This window comes from Lactuca saligna, chromosome 3 (genome assembly GCF_052625555.1).
Source record: "Lactuca saligna cultivar CGN05327 chromosome 3, ASM5262555v1, whole genome shotgun sequence".
NCBI classification, from domain to species: domain Eukaryota; kingdom Viridiplantae; phylum Streptophyta; class Magnoliopsida; order Asterales; family Asteraceae; genus Lactuca; species Lactuca saligna.
This window is the reverse complement of record NC_136419.1, coordinates 174,871,456-174,897,564: the sequence shown is the minus strand read 5'-3', so window position 1 is coordinate 174,897,564 and position 26,109 is coordinate 174,871,456. Positions and strand designations below refer to the sequence as shown.

Sequence of the window (26,109 nt, the reverse complement as noted above, 5' to 3'; positions counted from 1 at the left end):
GGAAAATTGGGCCATATTTGGGCCTTAGATGCTTGTTTTGGATTTTGGGCCTTTAGTTATATAGTTTGGGCCTTCGCCTTGGGACAATCTTGAGGACGGGTAAAAAGGTCTTTTACTCTAATTTGGACTCATAGTGTGAGTCAGGGGCTAGATGTTAATGGGTTGTCATTTGTGGTATTTGATAGCACGTAGATTTTAGTGGATATGCAATCAGAGATTATCCGTGGGATCAGCTATTGATGGGGTGTTGTCTTGATATTAACAGTCTGGGGATCTGTCAACCAGCAACCAAGGATCATCTGTGTGATTCGGCAGTGCGAAGTGAGTTTTCCTCACTGTACTTACTGGTCGAAGACACCAAGTTAGACCATTTGGATTGTTATCCTGGTTTATTATATGATTGTGTACTGTTGTGATATGTTAGATTGGTATCCTTGTATATAGGATGGTACTATGCTTAGTGATATGTAGATATGTTTTCTGGCTGTAGACTGCTATATGATTATTTGTTATATATGCATATGTTTGGTCGGTGGTTGAGGCTTCACTACTTTGTGCGTGATCCAACAGGTCGGGACATACGAACCCGATGGTTGAATGGGCCCGAGGGTATTCCACCCCAATGGTTGATTGGACTCATAGTATGTTGGCATTCTAACTGGATGGTTGAGGGTCTGGGATATTCCAACTGAATGGTTGATTGGACCTATAGTATGTTGGCATTCCAACCTGATGGTTAAGGGTCTGGGTTATTCCAACCTGATGGTTGATTGGACCCATAGTGTGCTGTTTGTAGCATATGTTATCTATTGTGTGTTGGTACTTTGGAGGAACTCACTAAGCTTTGTGCTTATAGTTTTTGGTTTATGGTTTCAAGTATTTTAGAGAACCGTGGCGAGGCGAAGGCGTGACCCTACACATCCTGATTATGTTAATGATCTTGGGAGGCACTGATTTTTAAATAATGTTTTGAGAACACTAATCTTGTAAACATTTTTATTAGTAAAAGGGGATTTCTAAAAAGTTTAAAGTTGTTGAAAATTTTGGGGTGTTACAGTTGAACATACGACACGACCATATCACTTGGACACTCTATGAGATATTATGTATGCATGTATCATAATTCATAACATGGTGATTGAAAATAACAGGCAAAACGTTGCGGAGTATTCGCCTATGGAACCTGGACACATTCAATTTCAACTAAAGATAACAAAATACTTACATAGAGTCGTTGACATTCAAGATCAGTGAAAACACAAACAACTTCGAAAAGATTTGGCAGATCATATCTATGATGGTCCTGAAGATGAATAGTTTAGGGAAAAATGTAAATTTTCTCATCTTTTATTGTTTTTTAGATGTTTAAATTTTTTTGTCATTTGTTGTAAATTTTTAATGTTATTTTTAATTTAGGATTTATTAAAATTTTATTTTTAATTTTTAAATGTTATTTTTAATCTATGATTTAATTTATATGATAATTTTAAATATTATGACATAAATAAAAAACAAACGGGAAAACCTCAAAAAAAAGAAAAAAAAGTAATAGAAAATAAGAGGTGTTATCACATGTTATTTGGTGTTGCTTATTTTCACATTGGGTTTTATTAGGGGTACCAATTGTTGACACGACACGACAAAAATACACAACATGAAATGAAATTGGGATGAAATTGAAATTCAAATTCGTGTTTATGTCGTGTTCGTGTCAAGTGTAAAAAACATGATGTCATGTCATGTCGTGTTCGTGTTCAAAATTCGACACGAAATTGACATGATTTAGCATTTATTTGTTGTGTTTTTCATGTTATGTGTGATTAAATATTAATTAAATAAACTAATTGCTATATTATGATATATTTGTTGTGTCGTTTGTGTTTCTCATTTTTAATTGGTTCGTTTGCATGTTAGTTAAAAAAAACACGACATCATACCGTATTGTCGTGTCGTGTTCGTGTTACCTAAAACATTGTCGTGTCGTGTCGTGTCAGACAAAAACAAGACACAATAGCCCGATTTGCCACTCCTAGGTGTTATAACACCAAAAATATGACTAAGATTACGAGGTGGACTTTTTGGATGTGATAACATGTTGCCCACATCCAGTAGCCTAATGGAATAGCGTAAGTTTATCTGGTCATATAAACCTTAAAATACTAAAAAATGGGATTTATACACGTATATTTTGTACACCGGATGAATTTTATTTTTTAGAATTCTAGGACCTTTTTGATATTATTAATCGCAAAATTCAGGTGGGAATCGTAGAAATTCTTAACGGAATAATACTTAAGGCTAAGGGAAATGATAACACTCTTACTCTTAGCACATTGCCACCTCTTTTTTTGATAGTTGCATCATTTTTCTCTCTTAGCATCCGGTAAGAAGTGGTGTTATGTTAAATTAATAAGGTTTATTTTGAAAGGAAAAAAAAAACAATAACTATGAACCAATACATCTTCTTTCTCTTATTTCCTCTTGCTTCTTGTTTGGCGGTCAATTCTTAACATCTCCTTTAACGAACCCTAAATGGTGGTGTTTGATATGTTAGTGACTTGTTTAGCAAGAGGGGCGGCGAGTCCACTTCCTCAAGCCTAAGAGAGGGTTTGGACACAAAATCGTATCCAAACTTTATCTTAATCAATAAATACCAAACAAGTATATCACCAAATACATGTATACACACTAGGGACGAAGGTGCTTGAAATCGAAAAAAATATAATCTAGTGACTTTTAAAAACACAATGAAGAGTAATCACTGATTTTTTTTATTATTTTTTTAATGTATCAACTTACATGCCACATCAACACCATTTCCAATACATTTATACACACTAGGGATCAAGATGCTTGAAATCGAAAAAATATAATCTAGTGACTTTTAAAAACAAAATGGAGAGTAAACACTGATTTTTTTTTATTATTATTTTTTTAATGTATCAACTTACATGCCACATCAACACTATTTCCAACCATTGAAATGGTCACAAAAAAAATTCGTTTTAAAACAAAAAATAATGCAATATGAAAATCAAAAGAATAAAAAATAAAACCATAATGTATTTTGTGTCATTTGCCAAACTATGATCGAACAACATACATAAGTCTCATCGTTACAAAGATAAGGCCCTAAATAATAAATAGACCATATCTTCTATCACTTGTTTACAACACGTGAATTTGTACAATTTAGTCGAATAAAGAATTACAATTAATATAATATGTACCTTTTATTGTTAAAAAGTTAATTTAAACCAACCTCCATTGTATTTGAATGCCACTGTGTCATCTGTAACAAAATGAACAAAATTTTTGCCAACAAAAAGGAAAAACAATAATATAAATAAAACAATAAAAAATTTCACAAATAAGAAACAAAAAGGAAAAAAATTATATGTGATGAGATCTAGTAATGAAGGGCTTACCAAGTAAGTAAAGTACAGTTACAAGTAACAACATCCCAACAGGATTCAATGATGCTTCCGAAGATACTCCCTTGATCTTATGTCAGCCTACTCTCAAAAGTAGTTAAATTATTAGTAACATATTTTTCTTTTAAAAAAAATCTAGTCTTAATTTTACAATTTTATTACTGATGATTTATAAATATTAAATATGGGTACGAGTGACACAAGGAAAATGACATATTACATATTTATATATCATAGAATAAACTTAATTACCTTCATATATTAATTTTGGTCATTGTTTTTTCTTTAATAGGAAGAAATGAAAGTAGGATGTTATATAAAAAAACAAGTAAATGAAAGTACATTGTTATTTCAAAGTACATTGCTATTTTAAAAGTACAATGCTATAATAGGAAAAAAAATAATATATGTTAGCTTGCTGACCTGGCGAATGGGCTCGGGGACACGGTAGTTGCATGTTCTTCTAACAACTTCAACAGCAGAAGCCAAAGATACACGGTGGCCTATTGAAACAAATATTGGTTTAAATGATCCTTTACTTGAATGTAATGCCTACATAACAAATAAATAAATAAATTAAAGAGGATAAATTATAAATAAACTTCAATATTTTAACATATTCTTCTTCATCGATTTGTTTATTACAACATCCTACTTTCAAATCTTTGAAAAATCTAACCAATTATAACACTAGTGTCATCAAAATGGATAGATTTTTCAAAGTATAATGTCGTAATAATAATAATAAAAAGATTAAAAGTATAACGCCTTAATAAGAAAAGGTGAAAGTACATTGTTGTAATAGAAAGGAGTTAAAGAAGAACGGTGTAATATACAAATAAATAAAAGGACGTTGCGATTTATTGCATTTAGCACTTAGTGTTATCTAGTTTTTTGTTTTTGACTTTTTGTTTTGCATATTGTATATAAAAAAAATGGCTTAACCTTACGATGTACATAAGAAATCTATTACCTAATTTGTTAAATTATATAAAGTAGTTATGATCATATAAGTTTTATAAACTATATACTGTTATTGCGCTGAACAATTTCAATTTTGTCTTTTTAATGATGAAAATATAATTGATTCTGTGTAGTAAAAATGTAGGAAATAACTACCCTTTATTTAGTTAGTTAAGAGGGGTAAAATCGTCCATCGAGATTCTTCATTGGCTACTAATTGGGATTATAATTTATAAATGAGTCACATTGTAAACAAGATGATAAACATTAATTTCAATAAACATTAAAGAGTTAAAAAAGAATTAAATTATAGATTTAAAATTCTCACAGCTCCTAAAGTGTTCCCTGAGTCCCCAATTAAATAAATGAAGTCTATGTTGTAATTCTCTTCAGCTTCAAACAGCTCCCTTACTTTTGAGTTAGTAAGACCATCCACATGATGCAACTGAAAATACACACAAAAAGTGATCAAATCGTAGCTCAATTTTCATGTTTTTTTTTTTTTAAAATAACATAAAAGAGTTAAAAGTAGAATGCTATAATAAAATAAATGGAAGTAGGATGTTATAAACTATAATAAACAAATAAACGAAAGTACATTGCTATTTCCTGAATACTTACATTCTTCCCTATACCAATTGTAGGAAGATTAACCAGAACCCCAAGATGACAAGCTGAGCCAAAGCCTACACACCAAAAATTCAAAAAACAGTTCAGTAAATGCAGTTTACTTAATAGCAAATTCACCAAAGCATAGTTCAGTGTTCACCATAATAGATTACAGAAAAGCTTAACAGAAACACATGCCTCGAGGATGAAGTATGCCATTTCCATCAATCATCAATAACTGAGTATTAAAAAAAAAAACAAAAACAAAAAAATTGCATTTCATGGTCTACAAAATAATTTAAGGGAAGTAGCTTTATCATTAACTCCCATGTTGCAGAAAAAAAAAAAAAAGTATAATCGAAGACAAAAACTACCTGAGGGTAGAAAGGATGAGAACCATTCTGCATTTTCTCCAATAGTTTTAGAAATATAGGAGCCTGATTATAATAAAAACGTAAGTTATTACACAGCTTTACATATTAGCTATAAGGCTTATTGCATAATGAATGGAATAGTATATTATATATTTCTCGAATTGAATGATGACATCATTTTGGTTGCTATTGCTATATAATCCATGAAAGTGAAGGCGAATTTTTAAAAAAAGGTATTTTCATTTTCTGATCGAATTACGGTAAAAGTTTGGGGAACCTGAAAATCGATAAAGAAGGAGAATTAAAAACACACCTCTCTAAAGCCAAGAAAGCCAGGAACATATGGAACATCGATGGTTACGATAGACGAATCCTCATAAACAACATCGAGAGTTTTGAAATCCAAAACAACGAGGGTTCCGCAAGCGACTGATGGATCATCTTTGGAGAAACTTATATCAACTCCGCCGATGTACTTCAACAATTCTACTCCGCAACCCTCTCCTGTTTCCGCTAATTTCCAGGTGTAATCATCTTCGGTGACTAATTTCTTCTTCAGCGAATCCTGAACCCTAATTGAATTCAGGTGAATTGGGTATGTGAGCCGTAGCTGAAAGACGAATGAGGGTATGACCGAACGGATGAGTACTTACTCGAGCCATTTGTGAGGAACGTGATGTTGATCGGAGGAATGCAATGCCGACGATGACGTTGAAGGGGAGGATTCAATCTCCATGCAAGCTCGGAATCTGTCTCTCAGAAGTTGTAATGTCTGGACAAAAATACAGTTAGGTGGTTTATGATGATATAGCGTGTTTGGATCATCTGATTTTAATTTTTGTTGTCGGTTACTTACATTTTGATGCCGGAGTACCGACTCCTATTTGGATAGTAGGTCTGTCCACAGTGGGCGATACCGTTAAATGTCCAAGGGGGCTAATGTTTTTTTTTTTTTTTAGACAAAATTGCAAAAATGGTCCCTGTGGTTGGTAAATTTACGCAATTTTGGTCCAAAACGATACCTTGGTGCACCATTGGTCCAAAATTGGATTTTTCTATTGTTTTTGGTTCCTGACATTAACTTCCATCCATTTGTGCCGTTAGGTGCTATAAAGACAAGGGTATTTTCGTCTTTCCACCTACAAGGACCATTTTTGCAACCTGTTTCCAAAAAAATCATGAACCAAACCTATATATATATATATATATATATATATATATATATATATATATATATATATATATATATATATATATATATATATATATATATAATCAAGGGAATCGAGAAAAGTAGAAGAACAGTTGCAGTTTCATGCTCGATCTTGATCGTGCCCAAGTGACGGATCGAGGAAGGAGTCTTGCAGTTTTCATCGTTTCAAACTGAATTCCCTGATGGGTTTACTTCAGCCGACCTTCTTGTAGATGTTAAATGTGTTACATTTATTACAAAACTCATATTCACCTCCACCGCTGTACTTTTCGTCGTTTTCTTATAGAAATTATACACCATCATCTGTAATTGAAGATCTCACTCGATACAAATCAACCCAAACCCCAATTCAGAAAAATCAAATTCATCGAGGTTTGTGCAAGAAAACGATGGTCGGAGCAGAAATCGAGGGATCGACCTCGACAAACAATGCTTACGTGAATGGTTTAGTCCAAATCAACAACGGGTCTCTAGAGGAAAAACTCGACGAGCTTCGTAACGTATTGGGTAAAACAGACGATGATCCTTTAAGAATCGTGAGCGTTGGAGCTGGTGCTTGGAGCGGTGTGTTTGCAGCAATGTTACAAGATGGTTATGGTCATCTTTGAGATAAAGTTCAAATCAGGATTTGGAGACGAGCATGTAGGTCAGTCGATTGAGCCACATCGCAACATTTATTCGATGTAATCAACACACGAGAAGACGTGTTAAGACTATTGATTAGAGGATGTGCGTATTTGAAATACGTTGAAGCAAGATTAGGCGATCTAGTATTGTACGTAGATGAGATTTTGAAACATGGGTTTTGTTTGAATATGATCCATACTCCACTTAGTCCTTTGAAAGTAGTAACGAATTTACGGGAAGCTGTTTGGGATGCTGATATTGTCATCAATGGATTACCATCGGTTGAAACTCATCAAGTTTTTCAAGAGATTAGTAAGTATCGGAAGGAAAGAATTACAGTTCCTATTACAAGACTCCTTCCTCAATTTGAGGCTGCCAACGACGAACCAAACGCACCAAAGGGAGCCCGCTGGAAATCGAAGCCCTCATCCCTTCGCAATCGTCAACCGCTTCTGGAACCTTTTCGATTTCTGCTGATGTTCGCCCTATTCTCGAGCAAATGACGATCGAAAATCCCTTGACCTGTAGATAGGGGCGACGAGACAGTCGGAGCAACCACCCAGACGACCCACCCCGCTGGTAATTCTTGTTTATCGTTGGGACTAAATAGAGACCACAAGACTCAAATCGTGAGTCTCATTTTGCTTCTGATCTGTAAATCGCGTCCAAAAACGAAGAAAGTATATAAAATCAATTCATTATTTGAAGATAAAATGATTCAAGCAATGAAGGCAGTAGTACCAAACGCTGGTGGGAGAAATTGTGATTTTTAGGAATAAGGTTGTAAAAATGGTCCTTGTAGGCGGAAAGACGAAAATACCCTTGTCTTTATTGCACCTAACGGCACAAATGGATGAAAGTTAATGCCAGGGACCAAAAGCAATAGAAAAATACAATTTTGGACCTGTGGTGCACCAAGATATCATTTTGGACCAAAATCGCATAAATTCACCAACCACAGGGACCACTTTTGCAATTTTGTCTTTTTTGTATAATGAAATTGTTATATTTAAAAGATAGTATAAATAATTTTTTTAAATTATTGAGTTATTAGTTTATAATATGTGAAAACCATGGTTCCAAAATTAATTAAACTTTAATAGTAAACTCAAAATTATTAATCACTTATTTTAAATAAATTATTACTTAAGAGATTTCTTTTAGTTATATAAAATTATAATCATTGATTTAAATAAATATGTAAAATTATATCACTTTATAATTTGTGTTAATTTTATTTTAATGTTATTAATTTAATGTAATTAGAGTGGAAAATTTAAAATTTGAAATTTAAAATGGATGATCAATAAGTTGACAAGTGACATTCATTAATTTAGAGATATAATATAGTGACACATAACAAAAGAAAAATAAAATATATATTAATTATTAGACGTAATATGATAACACATGTCAAAAGGAGAATAAAATTACTCTTTTGTTATAATATGGATTATAAAAAACTAGGTGAATCCTCGCGCGTTTGCACGGGAATAGAATTAGATAGTTAAAATAATAACTTTTACCAAATTATTATTTAATATTTTTACTTTGAAACAAAATCATACATACTTATAAAGCTAGCATTTTTTCTTGAATCTCATTCATTTGAAACCCCCATATACTTTTTCCTTTCACCACATTCATTTGAAACTCCCATGACTTTTCAATTTCTTTCTAATAATATTTATAATTTGGTTAATTAGGTTAAATAATTATCAAACCTAAAGTGTAATCATATATAAACTAAATTTCAATATTAAAATAATATCTTTACTTCTACTAATAAAGTTAGGTTTTTCTAACTTATAACATATTATACTTAATTTATTAGTTTTAATATATTGTTGGATGTAAACCATTATCATTTTAAAGATATAGTTTTGGAATAATTTGTATCAAATACTTAAATTATTAATTTAAATATAACATTATAGGGTCAACTTAAATATAAATTTTAGTTTAACTTATACAATGCAAAGAATATTCCGTAAATAGTTAAAAGTGGTAAATTATAGTGTCTTTCTAATAATAATTATAAGTTAGTTAATAAGGTTAAATAAATATCAAACCTAAAGTGTAATCATAATAAACTAAATTTCAATTTTAAAATAATATCTTTACTTCTACTTATAAAGTTATGTCTTTAAATTTTAACATATGATAATTAATTTATTAGATTTAATATGTTATTATATGTAAACCATTATCAGTTTAAAGCTACAACTTTTGAACAGTTTTGACAAAATACTTAAATTGTGAGCTTAAATATAACATTACAATATCAACTTAAATATAAATTTCAGTTCCACTTAAAAAACTAAATAATATTTTGTAAATAGTTAAAAGTGATAAATTGTAGTGATAAATTCAAAAACTAAATTGTAATATCAATTTAACTAAAATATTTCCCAAATGTATTTTTATAATCGAAAAAGTTTTCAAATAACTAGCTTAAAATAATTTACAATAACAGTAGTTAAAAATAACTCTATATAAATGATTATATTGTTACCTTTAAAATAAAAAAAAATCTTTGATGTTTTAAATAACTATATTGATAGAAATTAAAACATTAATCAAATAAATTTTAAAAAATTAGTTAACCAACACAACAACTATAAATAGCATTAAACCATATATTATATTTAATTTTATTCATGTGCAACTCGCGAATAGAAGTCATTCAAACGATTGAGATTATGAAGTTGTAATACATGTTTATATTATCATATAATTCAAAATAATAAATATATTATATCAATTTAGTATAAAAATTATTATATCAAATTCAACAACAACGTTATTGTTATATTTTATATATATATATATATATATATATATATATATATATATATATATATATATATATTTGTTAAAACTTCAACTATATAGGTGTTTCTACATATTACAATGTCAACTTAAATATAAATTTCAATTCCACTTGAAAAAGAAAAGAACATTTTTTAAATAAGTAAAAGTGATAAATTATAGTGATAAATGCAAAAACTAAGGCAGTGTTTGTTTTTTCTCTATAGATCTGCGTGACCTCTTCTATCTGTGTCGTGTAGACCATGCGCAAACATTAGCATTTGCAGACTGTTTGTTTTTTTGAAGACTGCAGACCTAAAAATGTATGCGCGCCCTCTTCTTGGCACAGATATGGACCAGAGTCTTCTAACGTATTCAGACATCTTCTAGCTATATATCTTTATTTTTTTCAAGTTTTTTTTAATTTATATTTTTTTACAACTTTATTAATGATAAACAGTTTGAAAAAAAAAATAAAAAATATAAAGGAAAACGTTCGATGATACAAACATGATATTTTTGACAAATTTATGAATAACGATTTATTACAATAATAGTCGTTAAAGTTGTTTATATAAATATATAAAAAAATCATAATATATTCTTATATTTTTTTTGTCAAATTTTGTAAAACATTATTTAATACAGTATCATCAATTTCTCAATAAAATATTTATGGTACGTTTTTAATGGATTTAATTGAAAAAATCGAAGTTTATTTTCATCCATTTATGTATCAAATTCTTTGATCACTAATTATAATGTTCAGTTATAATTTTGCAACCAAAGTTGTTGGTTTTTATCAAATATATATGTTAACTTATACCATTTTTATTTTTATTTTTATTTTTTATACAATAATACATAAAAGTTGATCTGGATTCGTTAATTATTTATAACAAAGTCATAAAAATATTAAAAAATCACTTTGAAGTTTAAAAAAATCAGTTTATTTAGATTTCAGTTTATTTTAGTAGCCCACAGATGTTAAAAAAAACAAACAATCTTCTTTTTTCAGACTGCAAACGTTTGATCCACCTCTTTTACTGCAGAGGTCTAAAGATATGGTCCGCAGACTGCAGATATTTTACCTAAAAAAAAAACAAACAACACCTAAATTATAATCTCAATTTAACTAAAATATTTCCTAAATGTTTTTTATAATCGTTAAAAATTTCCAAAAAAATAGCTTAAAATAATTTACAATAACAATAGTTAAAAATAATTGTATAAAAATGATTATATTGTTACCTATAAAATCAAAAAACAATGTTTGATGTTTTAAATAATTATAATGATAGAAATTAAAACATTAAACAAATAAATTTTAAAAAATTAATTAACAATAATAACAACTATAAATAACATTAAACTGTATATTATGTTTAATTTTATTCATGTGTAACTCGCAGGTACAAGTTATTCAAACGATTGAGATTAAAAAGTTATAATATATGTATAAATTATCATATAATTCAAAATAATCAATATATTATATCAATTTAGTATAAAAATTATTATATCAAATTTAACAACAACGTTACTGTTATATTTATAAAAAAAAAAAACATATATTTGTAAAAACTTCAACTATATAGGTGTTTTTGCGCAACACGCAGACATTCGCTAGTGTTAGTAGTAAAGCAAGCATATAGTTAACATATTAGTTGTATTAAATATTATAGTTTAATTTTTAAGTCGTTGTGATATATACAATTATTTGATAATTTTATAAACCGTTTAAAATTGTGTAAATTATATATCAAATGAATGATAATATAACGGGTAACAAAACGTATGAACAAAAATATGAACTGCAACTTTTAGTACCATAAAAATAGAAAAACATCTATTATAACATTTGTATTAATATATATATATATATATATATATATATATATATATATATATATATATATATATATATATATATACAACGAATAATAAACAAATATGAAAAATAAACAGTATAACTTTTAATAACATAAAAGCACTAAAATATCTATTATAACATTTATATTAACTCTTCATATTTAAATTACAAATCTCTTCAAATACATTAATGTTTTTAATGAGCAAAACTTTACAACCTTATAAAAGAAAGGAAAATAAAAAGTTATTGGTGATTACTAATTAATAACCATAAGTTAAAAATTCTTGAGTTGTAACTAATAAATATACATAAATTAGAAAACTCTTGAGTTGTAGTATGAGTTTCAAATGAATACGGTACTTGGAAATGTATATTTATTATTATTATTATTATTATTATTATTATTATATTCGTCTAAATAATTAGTTTTGATGCATCATTTTAATCCCTTCAATTATTAAACATAAAGATATTTAGTTATATATTTATAACATACATAGGTGCATATACATGTTAAACAAATCACATATAATATATATACATTTTCGTAAATGTTATATATAATTCTTGTTGTAGTAATATGAATAAATTACTTTCATATGAAGAACATATAATGATAAGTCTATCATAATTAAATATCAAATGTTCAAAATTATGTTATCTTTTAAATATGTTGTGTATGATAACCCAACAAAAAAATAATATAAAATAAACATAATCAACGTAGAAAAACTACAATCAAATAAATAAGAGCATTGAGTGGTTGAATATATAAATAAGGATGTTACAAAAACATACATTTAAATCAAAAGAAAAAACTAACATTCATCAACTTTGCTCAAACAAAAAAACTTATATCCATTTTATGAATCTTCTTACTTCATTTAACACCATTCAACTATAGAAACTTGATGATAATTCTTCACTAACCTGCAATCAAATGTTTTTCTTGAAAAAGAAGAATCAGAAAGATATTCCAAGCAAAACATTGATGTTTGGAGAATCACATTCAAGATTGAGTAATACACACAAATCACATATAAAGATTAAATGAGAAACTAAATATAAAGAAATAATAGAAAAACTTCATTTGTTTTGGTTAAAAGAAAAAAATCATATTACAGTTATCATCGATGCGACATAACCTATTTCTTCAAATCATCATATTTTGATCATGAATGCTTCAACTATATGAAAACTTTTGAATCACAATATCTTCAAATCCTTCTTATATGTAATATTTTATATAACACAAAAGACACAAAAGATTGGCCTTTTTATAGTAAACTTTTCACTAAATGTTAATTAAACATAATATAAGTTATAAAACTTTTAAGTGTTAAATCACAATTAAGAAAACTTTTGAGTTGCATTAGTTAAAAAAGGAAGTTTCAAATGAATATGGTTTGAGAAAGTTAAAAAAGGAGGTTTCAAGTGCATGAGATTCAAGAAAAAATGCTAGCTTTATAAGTATTTATGACTTGATGAGATTTGTGTATTTTAAGGCCCCGTTTTTTCCTTTCGCTCTGGGCCCAAAATAAGTTTGGAACGACCTGTTGGGTAGTGATGGAAATATTTTGGGTTGGCTTAAATAATATATTTAGTTTTTAAAGTATTTTTATTCATTGAAATTATATTGTTTTTCGGGGCGTGTTCAAACACGATGATAGTCGAATTAACTAACTTGAGAAATTTGATTTCTAACCATTAACTAAGTAGTCCTTCAAAAAGAAAAAACTTATATTTTGATTTTTTTTTAGATCGAAGACATTTTTCTTTTTCAAGAAAATCCAATTTTTAAGTTTTAATTGTTATTTAGAGATTACAAACAGATAAATTATAAAGACCTTATATTGTGTACCCTTTTCTATTTTAGACATAAAACATTTTTTATTTTCAAAATAAACTCAATTTTAATATATTCATTTTTATTTCATTAATGGAACCGGTATCAACGCGTACCAACGCGTACCCCTATATTTCTAACTTTTATGTGCCCTAAACATCCACGATTTATATGTCTAAGTACTTATACTTCTAAAGACATTTAAATATGTATTCATATTTCTAAAAAATATAACTTTTACTTCTAAAGATGTAAAAAAAAATATTATTACTTCCAAAAACATAAAAATAGATATGTATACTTCAATTCAAAATATTTATCTATTTTCTATAAAGTATATTTTTACTTTAAAAATATATATTTATGCTTCTTTCTCAAAATACCCCTGATGGAATATCTCGTCGACATGGGCATTTCTCTTTATGAATAATGAGAAAGTGTGGTAGAAAAGGTGGCCCTTGATGTTGTTCAACGATTGTAATTCACACTCCTTTTTATATATGTAATTGCCTTATGTATAGGATCAAATGTGGTTCCACCAAATTACAAGGTGCTCACAATAAGATGTAAGAATGTGATGTTATAGTCGACTCATCCCCTCACTATATATATATATATATATATGTGTGTGTGTGTGTGTGTATGTATAATAACGATGGATTTTCTAGATTACTTTAATGTACTTGTAGAAATTCACATAACTAACTTATAAGCACATGCAATCCTAGAAAATTCAATGACTTTTCTCATAATAGAAACATACTTTGAAACTTCTAAATAAATCTAGGTATAATCGAAAATTATAGGTTTAAACACATACCTTATTGTTGTTATCACAAATAGCAATGTATTTTGAAGAACCCTTATTGGAATGCTAGTCCTAATAATGTGGAAGCCTCTAATGAATCACACCAAACCCTAGGATTGAAATATGAGAGGGAAGAGGAGGATTTTCAAAATTCCTTATGCTTATGCTGATTTATGAGTCTTATGGAGGTCTCTATTTGTAGTTGTAGGAAACCCTAATTTGAAATTAAAATAATAATAATATTATATTGCAATTCAAATTCATTTTTCTTATCAACCAAGAAAGTTTCCAAAAGCCCTAAAAGAGGCTCCTAGAATCATCCCCTCCTAGGGAGGTTCTAGAAAGTTTCCTTGTTCAACTATTGAACAATTGCACTCTAAACCTTAGACCTATTAATTAATTCTAATTAATTCTAAGTGATCAGCTATTCCTCTCGTTCTTCCTGATATCGTATGGACATGAGAGATGGATTAGAATCAAACTCATGGTCTAATATTCTGTTTCTCGATTTCCCGATTTGTGATGACGTTATTAGACCACCAATTGAACACATGAATGTAGTCTTGGCTGGACCCAAAACTTATAATGTGAACACCAAATCACTGAGGGGTCCAAAGATTTCGCTTTAGCTAAATAGGCAAATGGAATGAATAAAGTTTGACTATATAATCATTCATTTTACTTGTCATATCATGCATGGAATTGCACCTTATGACATCCAGTTACGGATGTGTTGGAGTAAACTAATGCATAACAAGTTCACAAACTATGACTTATATATCTCTGTTTTAAGAATATAAGATATTATCATCTTAGAATTACTCGTGATTAAAATCCATGAAGCAATCTCTAAGCGTGGATTTAACCAATACTCAGTATCCCCATTTTCTAAGTACTCATGAATATTGCAACTATCCCTATGCAATGTCCTGTTGAATTAAGGTGTCTAAGCTCATAACTAAATTGATATATACTTGTAATTAAAAGCAAAATCCTTTTTGGGTTGCCCTCATAACTAGAATTTGATTAGAATGACATTTATAGAGTAAGGATATTATTAGTTTATTATGTGATTAATAAGTTAATTGGAAATTGTAATTGATGATTTGTTAATATATTATGTGACTAATATATTAATTAGAAATTGTAATAATCAATAAAAAATTAATCAAAAATAATTTTCAAATTAATTCTATGTTACTTAGAATTAATTGAGAGTACAAGGGTTGGGCTGTAATTATTCAGCAGTTAAACAAAGAAGGATTCCAGAACCTTCCATTGTATTGACGGTTTTGAGGACCATAATAGGGTTTTTGGAAGCCTCCAAATGATAATTAGAAAACTAGATAATTACCTGATTTGAAATATTATTATTATATGTTTAAATTTTGGGTTTCTAGGGTTTCTAAACAGCTATAAATAAGGGCATACCCCTAAGCATTTTTGGCAGGCTTGTGTACCTAGAGAATTCTGATTTCACTTGTGATCCTCATCTCTCCTCTCTTGTCTTCTAGTTCTAGGCTTTAGTTGTGAGCCATTATAGACATCATACTTTTGGTGCTTGCTTTATGGATACTAAAAGGAAAGGATTTAAAGAATAGTTTTCCATAACAATTCAAAAGGTATGTAACCCTAAGCTCATGAATTTTGATTATGATCTAGGGTTCTAGTAGTTCATTGTATGTTGCTTTTAATATGTGAAGACATAGATCCTTATAGGTTGCATTTATCCTTGATTGTTAAGAGTTTTTTCCACAAGTACATAATTTTTGTAACCTATAAATTTCATCAGTGGTATTAGAGCTTTGGTCTTACAATTGATTGTGCATTAGATGAATCGAAACAACAAAAAGAAAAAAGACGCAACACACCTTTTCTAGTTTTTTTGATTTATGTATCCTTATCTACCTAATCCAAATGTAGGCTTAATTTTTAGTGATTATCTTTTTGAAATGGTTAAATCCGATTTTTTATTTAAAATATATGATTAAAACCCTAATTTGGACTTTGAGGAGATAAATTTGAAAGTATAATTTTTAATTATAAGATAACTAAATTGAATTATCTTTATGGATTTTAATAATATATTTTATTAAATGATTGATTAAAAGACAATATTAAATCTATAATTGGTTTAAAGATTAATTAATCAAGTGTTTAATCCGAATAATTAATATTTAAACCTTGTGTTTTAAAAAGGCTTTAAAATACATCTTATACATATATAAAATATTTAAATACTATATATATAACGAAAATCAGTCGAATCTATAGTACGCGTCATTCATGAAGCCATAGTAAAAGAGAGGTATAAACAAATGACCAATATAATAACCTTTTAATGGGTGTCTTTTTCACCCACAACTTTTTTTGTGTGGTCGAGGGTTATTAGCCGAACGAATTTGATAATACATAATTACATTAAAAGTATAATTTTATAAAGTACTAGAACATTTTTTCAAAATCTCACTCTAGTTACTTTAGGAAAATGTGAAATTTTATGCTAATCTTTGAAAACCCACATCATTTCTTTATGAGTCGTTAGTGGAGCGTGTGTGACACTAATATGGGACTACAAAGATGAAATGATGAAACAACTCACGTTTATAATTGTTGATGGAGCATGTGTGGTTAATCGGCACATCAATGGGAGATCATATTTCAATCGAGGGTGTTTAAATGAGTTGGCATGGTTATTCACTTCTTAATTGTGATCCCTGACATTCCAGTCCAACTGGTAAGAGCATAATCCGAGATTAAACGTGTCATTAATGTTTCAATGAAATCTCAAGAGTTATAGGAGTTTCATGTGATTGAAATTGGTAAGATTTTCTGTTAGGTTTTGAGCATTCTAACACTCCTAAGGTGTACATGCAACCCTAATAACCTTGGATCTATGTTTTCCCTAAAAGTACATGCAAATAATAATTTCCAAGGTTTACATCCTAACTAGCATAGCATGAAGAACTAGAATCATAAAATACTAGAAGAATGACATACCTTTTGATAGTGATTGATCGTTTGGAGTTTGAGAGCCTAACACCAATAATGTGAATGCCTCAAGCGGAATCACAAATCACCACAAACTTGGAAAAACCTTGAGAGAATAATATGTTATGTAAAAATCGGCCACCACAAAGTCTCACACAACTAGTTACCATTTCTTGCAATATGTGCATCTTTATATAGTGTGGAGGATTAGGGTAAACCCTAATAACCCATGTCTTTTCCTTTCCAAGGATCCATGGGTTAAAGCTCCATGGATCATCCATGGACCCCCATGCATGCTTAGCCCATTCCTAATGACTTTAAGTCTACATTATATAAAATGCAATAGCCCATGTTTAATTAGTCTTCCTTTTAATCACTAAATTAATTCATAATTAATTTAAGACTAAAACTAATTAAATAACATGACTTCATATTAATATATTATAACCTATAATATATTAATAAATCATAAACATACTATTCTCATAAGATTATCCATATAAATTGTTTGGGTGAAGTGCAACCCAAATGGACCATGCCGGGTCGGGTCAAGTATATACCAAATAAGTTATGGACTTAGACACCTTATCCAACAGACTCCCACTTGGATAAGTCTAATAACTATATTTGCTTATATTATTTCAGGAACCAACCGGCAATCGTAGCTCTCAAAAACTCTGTTGAACTATGAAGCGCCATTTTAGATAAATGATCATATAGTCCTCTGTTCTCATGATATCAACCAGACAAATACATGGAACAATGTCTTACTTATTGTCTGGCAGTTGTTTCTCGATTTCCGATTTGTTTGACACAGAACTTAACTGGACACATCAATTTAGTTCTGACCGGGCCTGGTACATGGGTCAACACAAAATCCTCGAGGGGCCCAGATATCACTTCTATTTCTAGAAGGAGCAGATAAACTTCGACTCATATGCTTGTTCTACTACTTGTTGAATTCTACACAAAGGCACGTTTTATAACATCAAGTTACTGATGCGTTTACGTGCAATCAATGCACAACCAACTCATAGGTAACAACTCATATCTCTAGGTTTGAAGACTTATATGATATTATCGTCTCACGATCACTCGAGATAAATTCCATGAAGTGATACAAATGAGCATGGGTTAATTCCAATACTTATAACTTATGAGCACTCATGAATGTTGTAGCAACCATTGCTATGACTAAACACATTTATCCATCTACAAACTCCATTCATGACAGTCTTAATTCATACCTACTTCCAACATATGAACGACTGTGGAGTGTTTAAATAACTTAGTCATTCGGAAAGAATAACTTAGCTATTCTGGAAGTCAAAACATGCAAAGTGAAACACAATAATAATCGAATACAATATGGTCTCAGAACCTTTTTGAATATAAATAAAACCACCTTTTATTTATCACCATATTGATTACACATTATTCATTGTATAATGTTTCAAATAATCAACTTAATACTTGAATAAAAACAACAGTTGTCCCATGCTCCTAGCATGTACACTTTGTTTTTCTAAACAATAGTTATGCCATACTCCAAGTATGCACACTATGTTTTTCTATGATCTTTACTTTGGAAATATATCAATTGAACATGATTCCAATGATGCTCATTTCACAATCCCAAATCCTTATTGTAAATGTAAGAATTCCTAATTCCTACCATTTACCAAAAATCTGTTAGATTTTAAACTTATATCCACTTATCCTCTCGTAATGATTATGCACAAGGTCACCAAAACCTTGTCATCCGTCATTACAGAGGATTCTAAAGGAGATCAACTCTATGGAAACGAAGTCTCATATCCAAAGTACATTGCTTTGAACATCCTTCTTGCACTAAGGTTTTCTAATCTTACACATATTGAACAACTTCCACATATGGAGACATTTCTATAGTCCCATTTTGATTATCACTTCCGAACAAGAGTTGCCTCTTTTCAAAAAATGTCAATATGGTCCTGCCAAAATTAACACTATACTTCCAAATGTCCCTGAGCAACCAATCTTTGTCAAACCTCATATTGTCCTCGCCAATTGCTTAATCACTTTAGTCATATCCAGTTCTAGACTTTTCTCTTCTAAATGCCCTGAGCATTTGGAAAATTTAGAAAGGATGAATATTATAGCACATGAAATCGATCTTATATCCAAAGCATATGGGACACGATTCATGATGTCTCCCATAAAGACATGATACTAGACCAGTCTTTTGCTACAATATTTTTTTTATTTGCCATGTTATCAAAATTTAACTATGAAGAGGGATGTCGTAATCATAATCGAATTTTGATAACGTAATATATATAGAATTTCTTTAAGTTGAACCATTCCAACATTATATATATATATATATATATATATATATATATATATATATATATATATATATATAGGGTTAGGTTATTTTTTTATAGTAACTATTGTGTGCCAGAATGCACAGATCTGGACCATCAGATGGAATATAATCAAAGGTCATGATATGAGGGTCTATGATAGTACAATAAGGTAACATGTATCATATAATCACATAAATTTCAGCATAAGAACATTTTAGTCAATTGAGACAAATTTAAAAAAGGAAAAATCGAGATTTGTGGGATAATTAATGATTTTGATTGAAAAAATCTGATTTTTTTTTCAAATTAATTCAGTTTTAAATGTAATTTGTAAGCATAAACCGATTTTATTCTATCAGAATGTTATTTTGTTAGAATGATATTCTGTAATTCTGTCAAAATGGTATACAACTATGAACATAATATTATAAAAACATATTATAAAGACCAATAATTTTTAATGAATACAAATTCTATATAAGACAAAGTTTAATAGTTTAGAATAAGTAATTACATTCATTATTAAAGAATACAACTATGAACATAAATTACATTTATTCTTGAATTCTCTTGCAAAAAAAATATCGGCATTCTTGAAAGAATCCTCATTCACTTTCTTGTTTCGTGTCTAGATGTCTTGTGTATGTTTGACCTCTTAGCCACTTCAAAATATGCTAACATTCTATGAGATTGACATTTTGTGATATTGGCATTCTGTCAGAATTGTATTGCATGAGAATGGTTTTATACAAGGAGCTGCAAAAAGGAGATTGACATTCTGTCAGAATTGTATTGCATGAGAATGATTTTATACAAGGAGCTACAAAATTGTGAGATTGGCATTCTGGCAGAATCATTCTTATGTGATTCTCCAAGATTATAATACTCTTTACACATTATTCAAATAGAAGAATACAGTAGATACATAAAATTCTAAAAGAATGAAATAACTATTCTTAAAGAATGAAACAATTGAAGATAAGAATAAACACCCAATGATGAGGAAAGAAAGTCATTCTCACAAAATTAGCTTAATTAGCTTAAACTGAAAAGTATTTCATCAATCGATCAACAATTGGTCCATCTTTGGCTGCAATTAGAAGCTTGATTAGTGATATTTTAATTAAATCAATACAACATACAATCGAATCAGTAGAATAATAGTGTATCGTTCATCATCAGTAGCAATTGAAGCTTGATTAAAATATATAGAATATTCAACACAAAACATAAAACATAAGTAAAAAAGTAGTTAGAATAATTATTATACAACATACATTAGAATAAGTAGAATAATTTTAAGTGAACATTTTACCAACCAACATACAAAGAATAAATAAACGTAAACCACAATGCTTAAAATATTTAAGGTATACATAACTTACAATATCTAGAACAAATCAAAAGAAATCATTATCACATAAGAATATCTAGAATGTTTAAGGAAGAATGATGCAATGTTGGGATTATGTCGAACACCTGGTGGGTGGAAGTTACACTTTCACATTACACATAGCAGATTAACATGTCAAAATCAACATCAGATTCAACAACAAGGTAAACATCATGTACAATTTCAGAAAGCAATTAGATTCAAGGTGCAAAATCAGAAATCAATTTCACAACCAATCAATCGACTCAAGTTGCAAAATTATAAACCAATTAACATCATATTCCTGACACAAAATCGATAAGTAAGACATAGAAAAAAAGCTGAAATTTAAAATTACGATTAATGTACCGAAAGAACTGAATCACCATCAAAAAACCAAAAAAAAAAAAAAAAAAAAAATCAAAACTGAAACAAAGATGGATGAAAAGAGGGAAACGGGGGCGTCCATACCATACAGGTGCCGATCGGAGAACACTGTGATGGATGCAAAGAAGGAAACAAACCCGATGTATCAAAGCGCAATGGCCGACGGTGGCGCTAGTTGCCAAAGGGAAGAAGAATGGCGACTTGCTTGATTTCTTTAATGGAACCAATTTGGGTTTCAGACCTGTTGACGAGTCTTGATCGTAGTGGTTTTTTGGAGTGAAAAGATGGAGGTCGGGGAAAATCACGATTGTCTCTTGCTTCATATCAGGTACCAAAAATACCCTTGATCATAATACACTCACTGGATGCGATTGTCTCCGATGAAGAAAGATACATCGGTGGTTCCGATTTGGTGTTTATCGACGGCTACTGTGGGGAAAGAACACGTTGATTATTTTTGTGTTATAGTGGTTTTTGTAGGGTATAAAACCGATTACAATTTTATAGGGATTTGATTGATTTTAGTTTTGGAATTTATTTAATATACATGCAATATTACTAATTTACCCTTATTGATTTATTTAAAAGTTTAATTTGTGCTAAATTCTGATTGGTCCATATGTGCACAAAATACTTATTGAGAACATTTGAACCTAATTATATATATATATATATATATATATATATATATATATATATATATATATATATATATATATACTAGTTTACAACCCATAGAAACCACAGTTATAAAATTAATTAAACTTTTATAATAAAAACTCAAAATTATTAATCAATTATTTTAAATAAATTACTAATTAAGAGATATTTTTATTTGTTATGTGAAATTATAATCGCTGATTCAAATAAATATGTAAAATTAATTTTCAGTATATATTAGACATTTTTTATTGTGAACTAATGAAAACAATAATATAAAATCTAAAATTTAAAATAGAGAAATCAATACATTGAAAAATAGCATCACATTAATGAGAAGGTCTAATAAATTTAAAATGGAGAACTAATAGATTAACAAGTGGCAATACATTAATTAAGAGGTCTAATATGGTGACACATGGAAAAAGAGTTACTCTTTTATTAGTGTGTATATATATATATATATATATATATATATATATATATATATATATATATATATATATATATATATATATATATATCCTTGACGAAAGATGATTAAAATCTCAATCTAAGCTTTTAGAACTGAATTGAAGTATAATTTCCTCTCCCTTAATTATAGCAAAACAACTTTTCCAACCCTTGCAACTTCACGAACTGAAACTTTTGTTTTTCTATAATTAACATTGCTAGCTTGCAATAATAATAATCGTAATTATCATGCTCCCACTAACAGGATGATTATTAGCAGAACACTTATGCTCCCACTAGCTTAGACATGTATTCAGAAATCGGTTGGACTTCTAAAATTTAGATTCATACACCCTTCCGTAGATAGTTCACATGTGTGTCTAAAAAAATTCTAGAACTATGAAAAGGGATGTCGTAATCATAGTCTCAATTGTTTAGACCTTTGCCATTTCTCACAAGTCCATGTTAGTTTTCCGGTTAACCACACGCACTCCACTAATGACTTTTGAAAATGCAAATAACACAATTGCTATCTACTTAAAATCTACCTAGTGAAAGCGTTTCCTCACCATCATTCTCATGAATTGGAAGAGAAACCTTATGACACTTAGATTTTATGGTGTATGAGTTCCTATCCATGTGAATTTGTCATAACCATAATCACAAGACAAGGTTAGTGACAAATTCAACCTTACATAAATTGAACTTGTTAAATCTTAACTTCTTGTCACCTGGTAGCACAAGGCCCACCAATGCTTCCAAGTTGTTATGCTCACAATTTAGAACTAACAGAAATCATATGCAGTCAACTTAATTGTCACAAGAATTGTGTCAACATGATAGGTTACAAACCTTAAGTCATGTGCTAGTGATAAAACACAAGTTTTATGCTTGATTAAATCTTGAAACTCTTTCAGGATCTTTAAGGCTCCCACTGTCCTCTTGACATATAAGTTTCCCTAGTCAAAGAGCATTCCCTGACAAAACAAATATTCAAGGGATAGTGTGGACTCTTATCAAGACTAACACTTCACACAATTGGTCTTAGTTGGTCTTTGTCTCATCCAAGACATCACAACTTACCAATTTCAAATGTACAAGAGTAGAAAACATTTTACACTACATTCGATAAGTGTTTTAAACCTTACTTTATGTCATTCAATGTTACAATCCTAGAGTGTAACTCTAAGAATTGTTTTGGAAAGAAGTATGATTCATCTTCTTGATTTTAACCATTCCAACAATTCATGACCCCTCTTCTTAGTCATAACAATGCACTAAGATGTCCTTAGAGTATAAATTGTGATATGGTATCTTAATCATTAAGATGATCATAAAACACGATACTGTAACGCTCGCGTTTTCAGGCTAGGTATTATTATTGATGTAGTAGTCTAGGTTAACCTTTGTAACTCTTTTTGAAGTATTAATGATGAAATATTTGAGTATTATGTGAATTATGTGTTTATTTTCTTAATTATTATAATTTAATGAATTAAGAATAAAATAAGCATCAAAATTAAAGTATGAGAAAAGCCCGATATCTTTGCATAAAGATGTAGTTCTCGAAACAAGAATTCCGAAGATATAAAGAATGCCGAAATCCGAGTTATAACGAAGAAGTTATGATCTGTCGAAGTTTCGCGACAGAACCGACAATGCTGAATGACGTAAAAAGTGAAATTTACGTTAGAGAAATATTTAGCCTTAGTGATCTAATCGAAAGTCGTAGAGTTCGTTAAACCAAGAGCGTGCATAAAAAGAACGCCCAAATCTGACTTTGTATGAGGAAGTTATGATTTCGAAGTTTTGACTTAGCAGTATGCAGCCCGAATACTCGATTTGAGATCGAGCGGTTTTTAGCCGAAACAATCTAAAATAGAATCAAATCTCTCGTTAATAGTAGTAAAACGATAAAAAGATAGGCGAAAACGGACGTCGGATGAAGAAGTTATGAATTTATAACGGGGTTTTCCTGTCCCAGCCTACTAAAAATAAATAATAAAAAATAAAGTCAAAATCAGCCGATGGAGTCTAAACAAAAGTTGTAGAGCATAGTCTCAGCTACGTGTGGATATAAAGAACGTCGAAAACGGAGTTTGTATGAGGAAGATATGAATTTTTGAAGTTTATTAAATATTTTCGATATTTAATTTAAATATAAAATACCGATATTATCCGAAGGGGGGGGGGGGGGGGGGGGGGAGTCAGCGAACCTATCCTCATTACGCCCAGCGTAATTTCAATCTACACCTAGCGTAAATCGAAGTTCTAGCCCCCTATAAAAGGATGTCGAGGGCAATCGAGTTCATTGCTCATTTCTTCCCTTTTTCTCGCGTTTTTGCATCGTTTTTCGTGCAAGAATTATCCCGAAGCCCCGGTATCATTCCTGATCCCCGAAGCAAGTCCCGAAGCCCCAAAGATCCCGAGAAGTGCAATTCCCGAGCCGAAGCTCTGCCCGTGAGGAGTCCGGTTTTTGTGAAGATCTTCCAAATCTGCCGAAGAATACTACTTCTATAAGTCGTAATGTTGTCCGATCATCTTCTGATCAGGTGAGTGTGTGGTTACTTTCTTTTAATGCATAATTATGAAGTATTTTATACGAAATACGTGTTATGTGTATATTTTGTGTTATATGTGTGAATGTATATTCACTTTCTTCTATTTCATAGATATGATTTATTCTTTATGAAATACATATTATGTGTATGTGTCTCATCTGTTGTTTGGAATATGTATTGAATGAGAATGTTATACAGGTTTTAAACTATAAAAAAATATATTTTTATCTACTAATATGTCGGGTAGAACATGGGTAGATAGTTGTGTGATAAACAGATGAGAGGCCTCGATGTTGTTTTTGATTAAGTCATCTAGCAGAGTTTAGGTGACGACCACAGACTTTTCTAGACAGTCCTATGGAACGCTAGCAGGTTTGCCACCTGTAGGTGTTAATGAACTTGGGTGTTCATTCGCTGTACTCCATCCCCCTCATGGTTGCCTTATTTGACATATATTACCGGGAAACCCCTGAATGCATGTGTTGTCGCCCCGATGAAGTATTCTAAGACTAGGTCCCTTGTGTTAGTTGTTTTAGGGACATAAAGTGAGAATAACAGGAATTGGTAATTGGGTTATTGTTGGTTGATGAAAATTAATTTAATCATTTATTGTGGGTTGAAAACCCTATATGCTCATAAGGCTGCCAAGCCTGACCCACTCAGTTTATTTGTATTACAGGAAATGGTACAAGGGCATAAGATAGATGAATCATCAAGTTGTTTTGTTTACAAGTTTGTATATGTATATATTTGTTGAATGACTTGTAATGTTATCG

General features: G+C 29.8%; 1 protein-coding gene across 3 annotated transcripts; it reads right to left on the bottom strand.

Moving 5' to 3' along the window:
• Window positions 1-3,043: 3,043 nt before the first annotated feature.
• LOC145034038 (endonuclease V family protein) lies at window positions 3,044-6,293 on the bottom strand. Of its 3 annotated transcripts, XM_078982469.1 has the most exons (10): window positions 6,237-6,293; window positions 6,034-6,152; window positions 5,694-5,952; window positions 5,381-5,443; window positions 5,205-5,244; window positions 5,019-5,083; window positions 4,726-4,842; window positions 3,858-3,986; window positions 3,429-3,515; window positions 3,044-3,292 (listed from the first exon to the last, which is right to left on the bottom strand). In XM_078982469.1, exons 2-9 carry the CDS (start codon window positions 6,114-6,116, stop codon window positions 3,474-3,476), a joined length of 798 nt encoding a protein of 265 aa, XP_078838595.1. In that variant the 5' UTR covers window positions 6,117-6,152; window positions 6,237-6,293; the 3' UTR covers window positions 3,044-3,292; window positions 3,429-3,473. The 3 variants fall into 3 exon arrangements, 2 of the variants coding, with proteins under 2 accessions (XP_078838595.1, XP_078838594.1); XR_013677844.1 differs by having other exon boundaries at window positions 3,858-3,937; window positions 6,034-6,274; XM_078982468.1 differs by having other exon boundaries at window positions 6,034-6,274.
• Window positions 6,294-26,109: the final 19,816 nt, after the last annotated feature.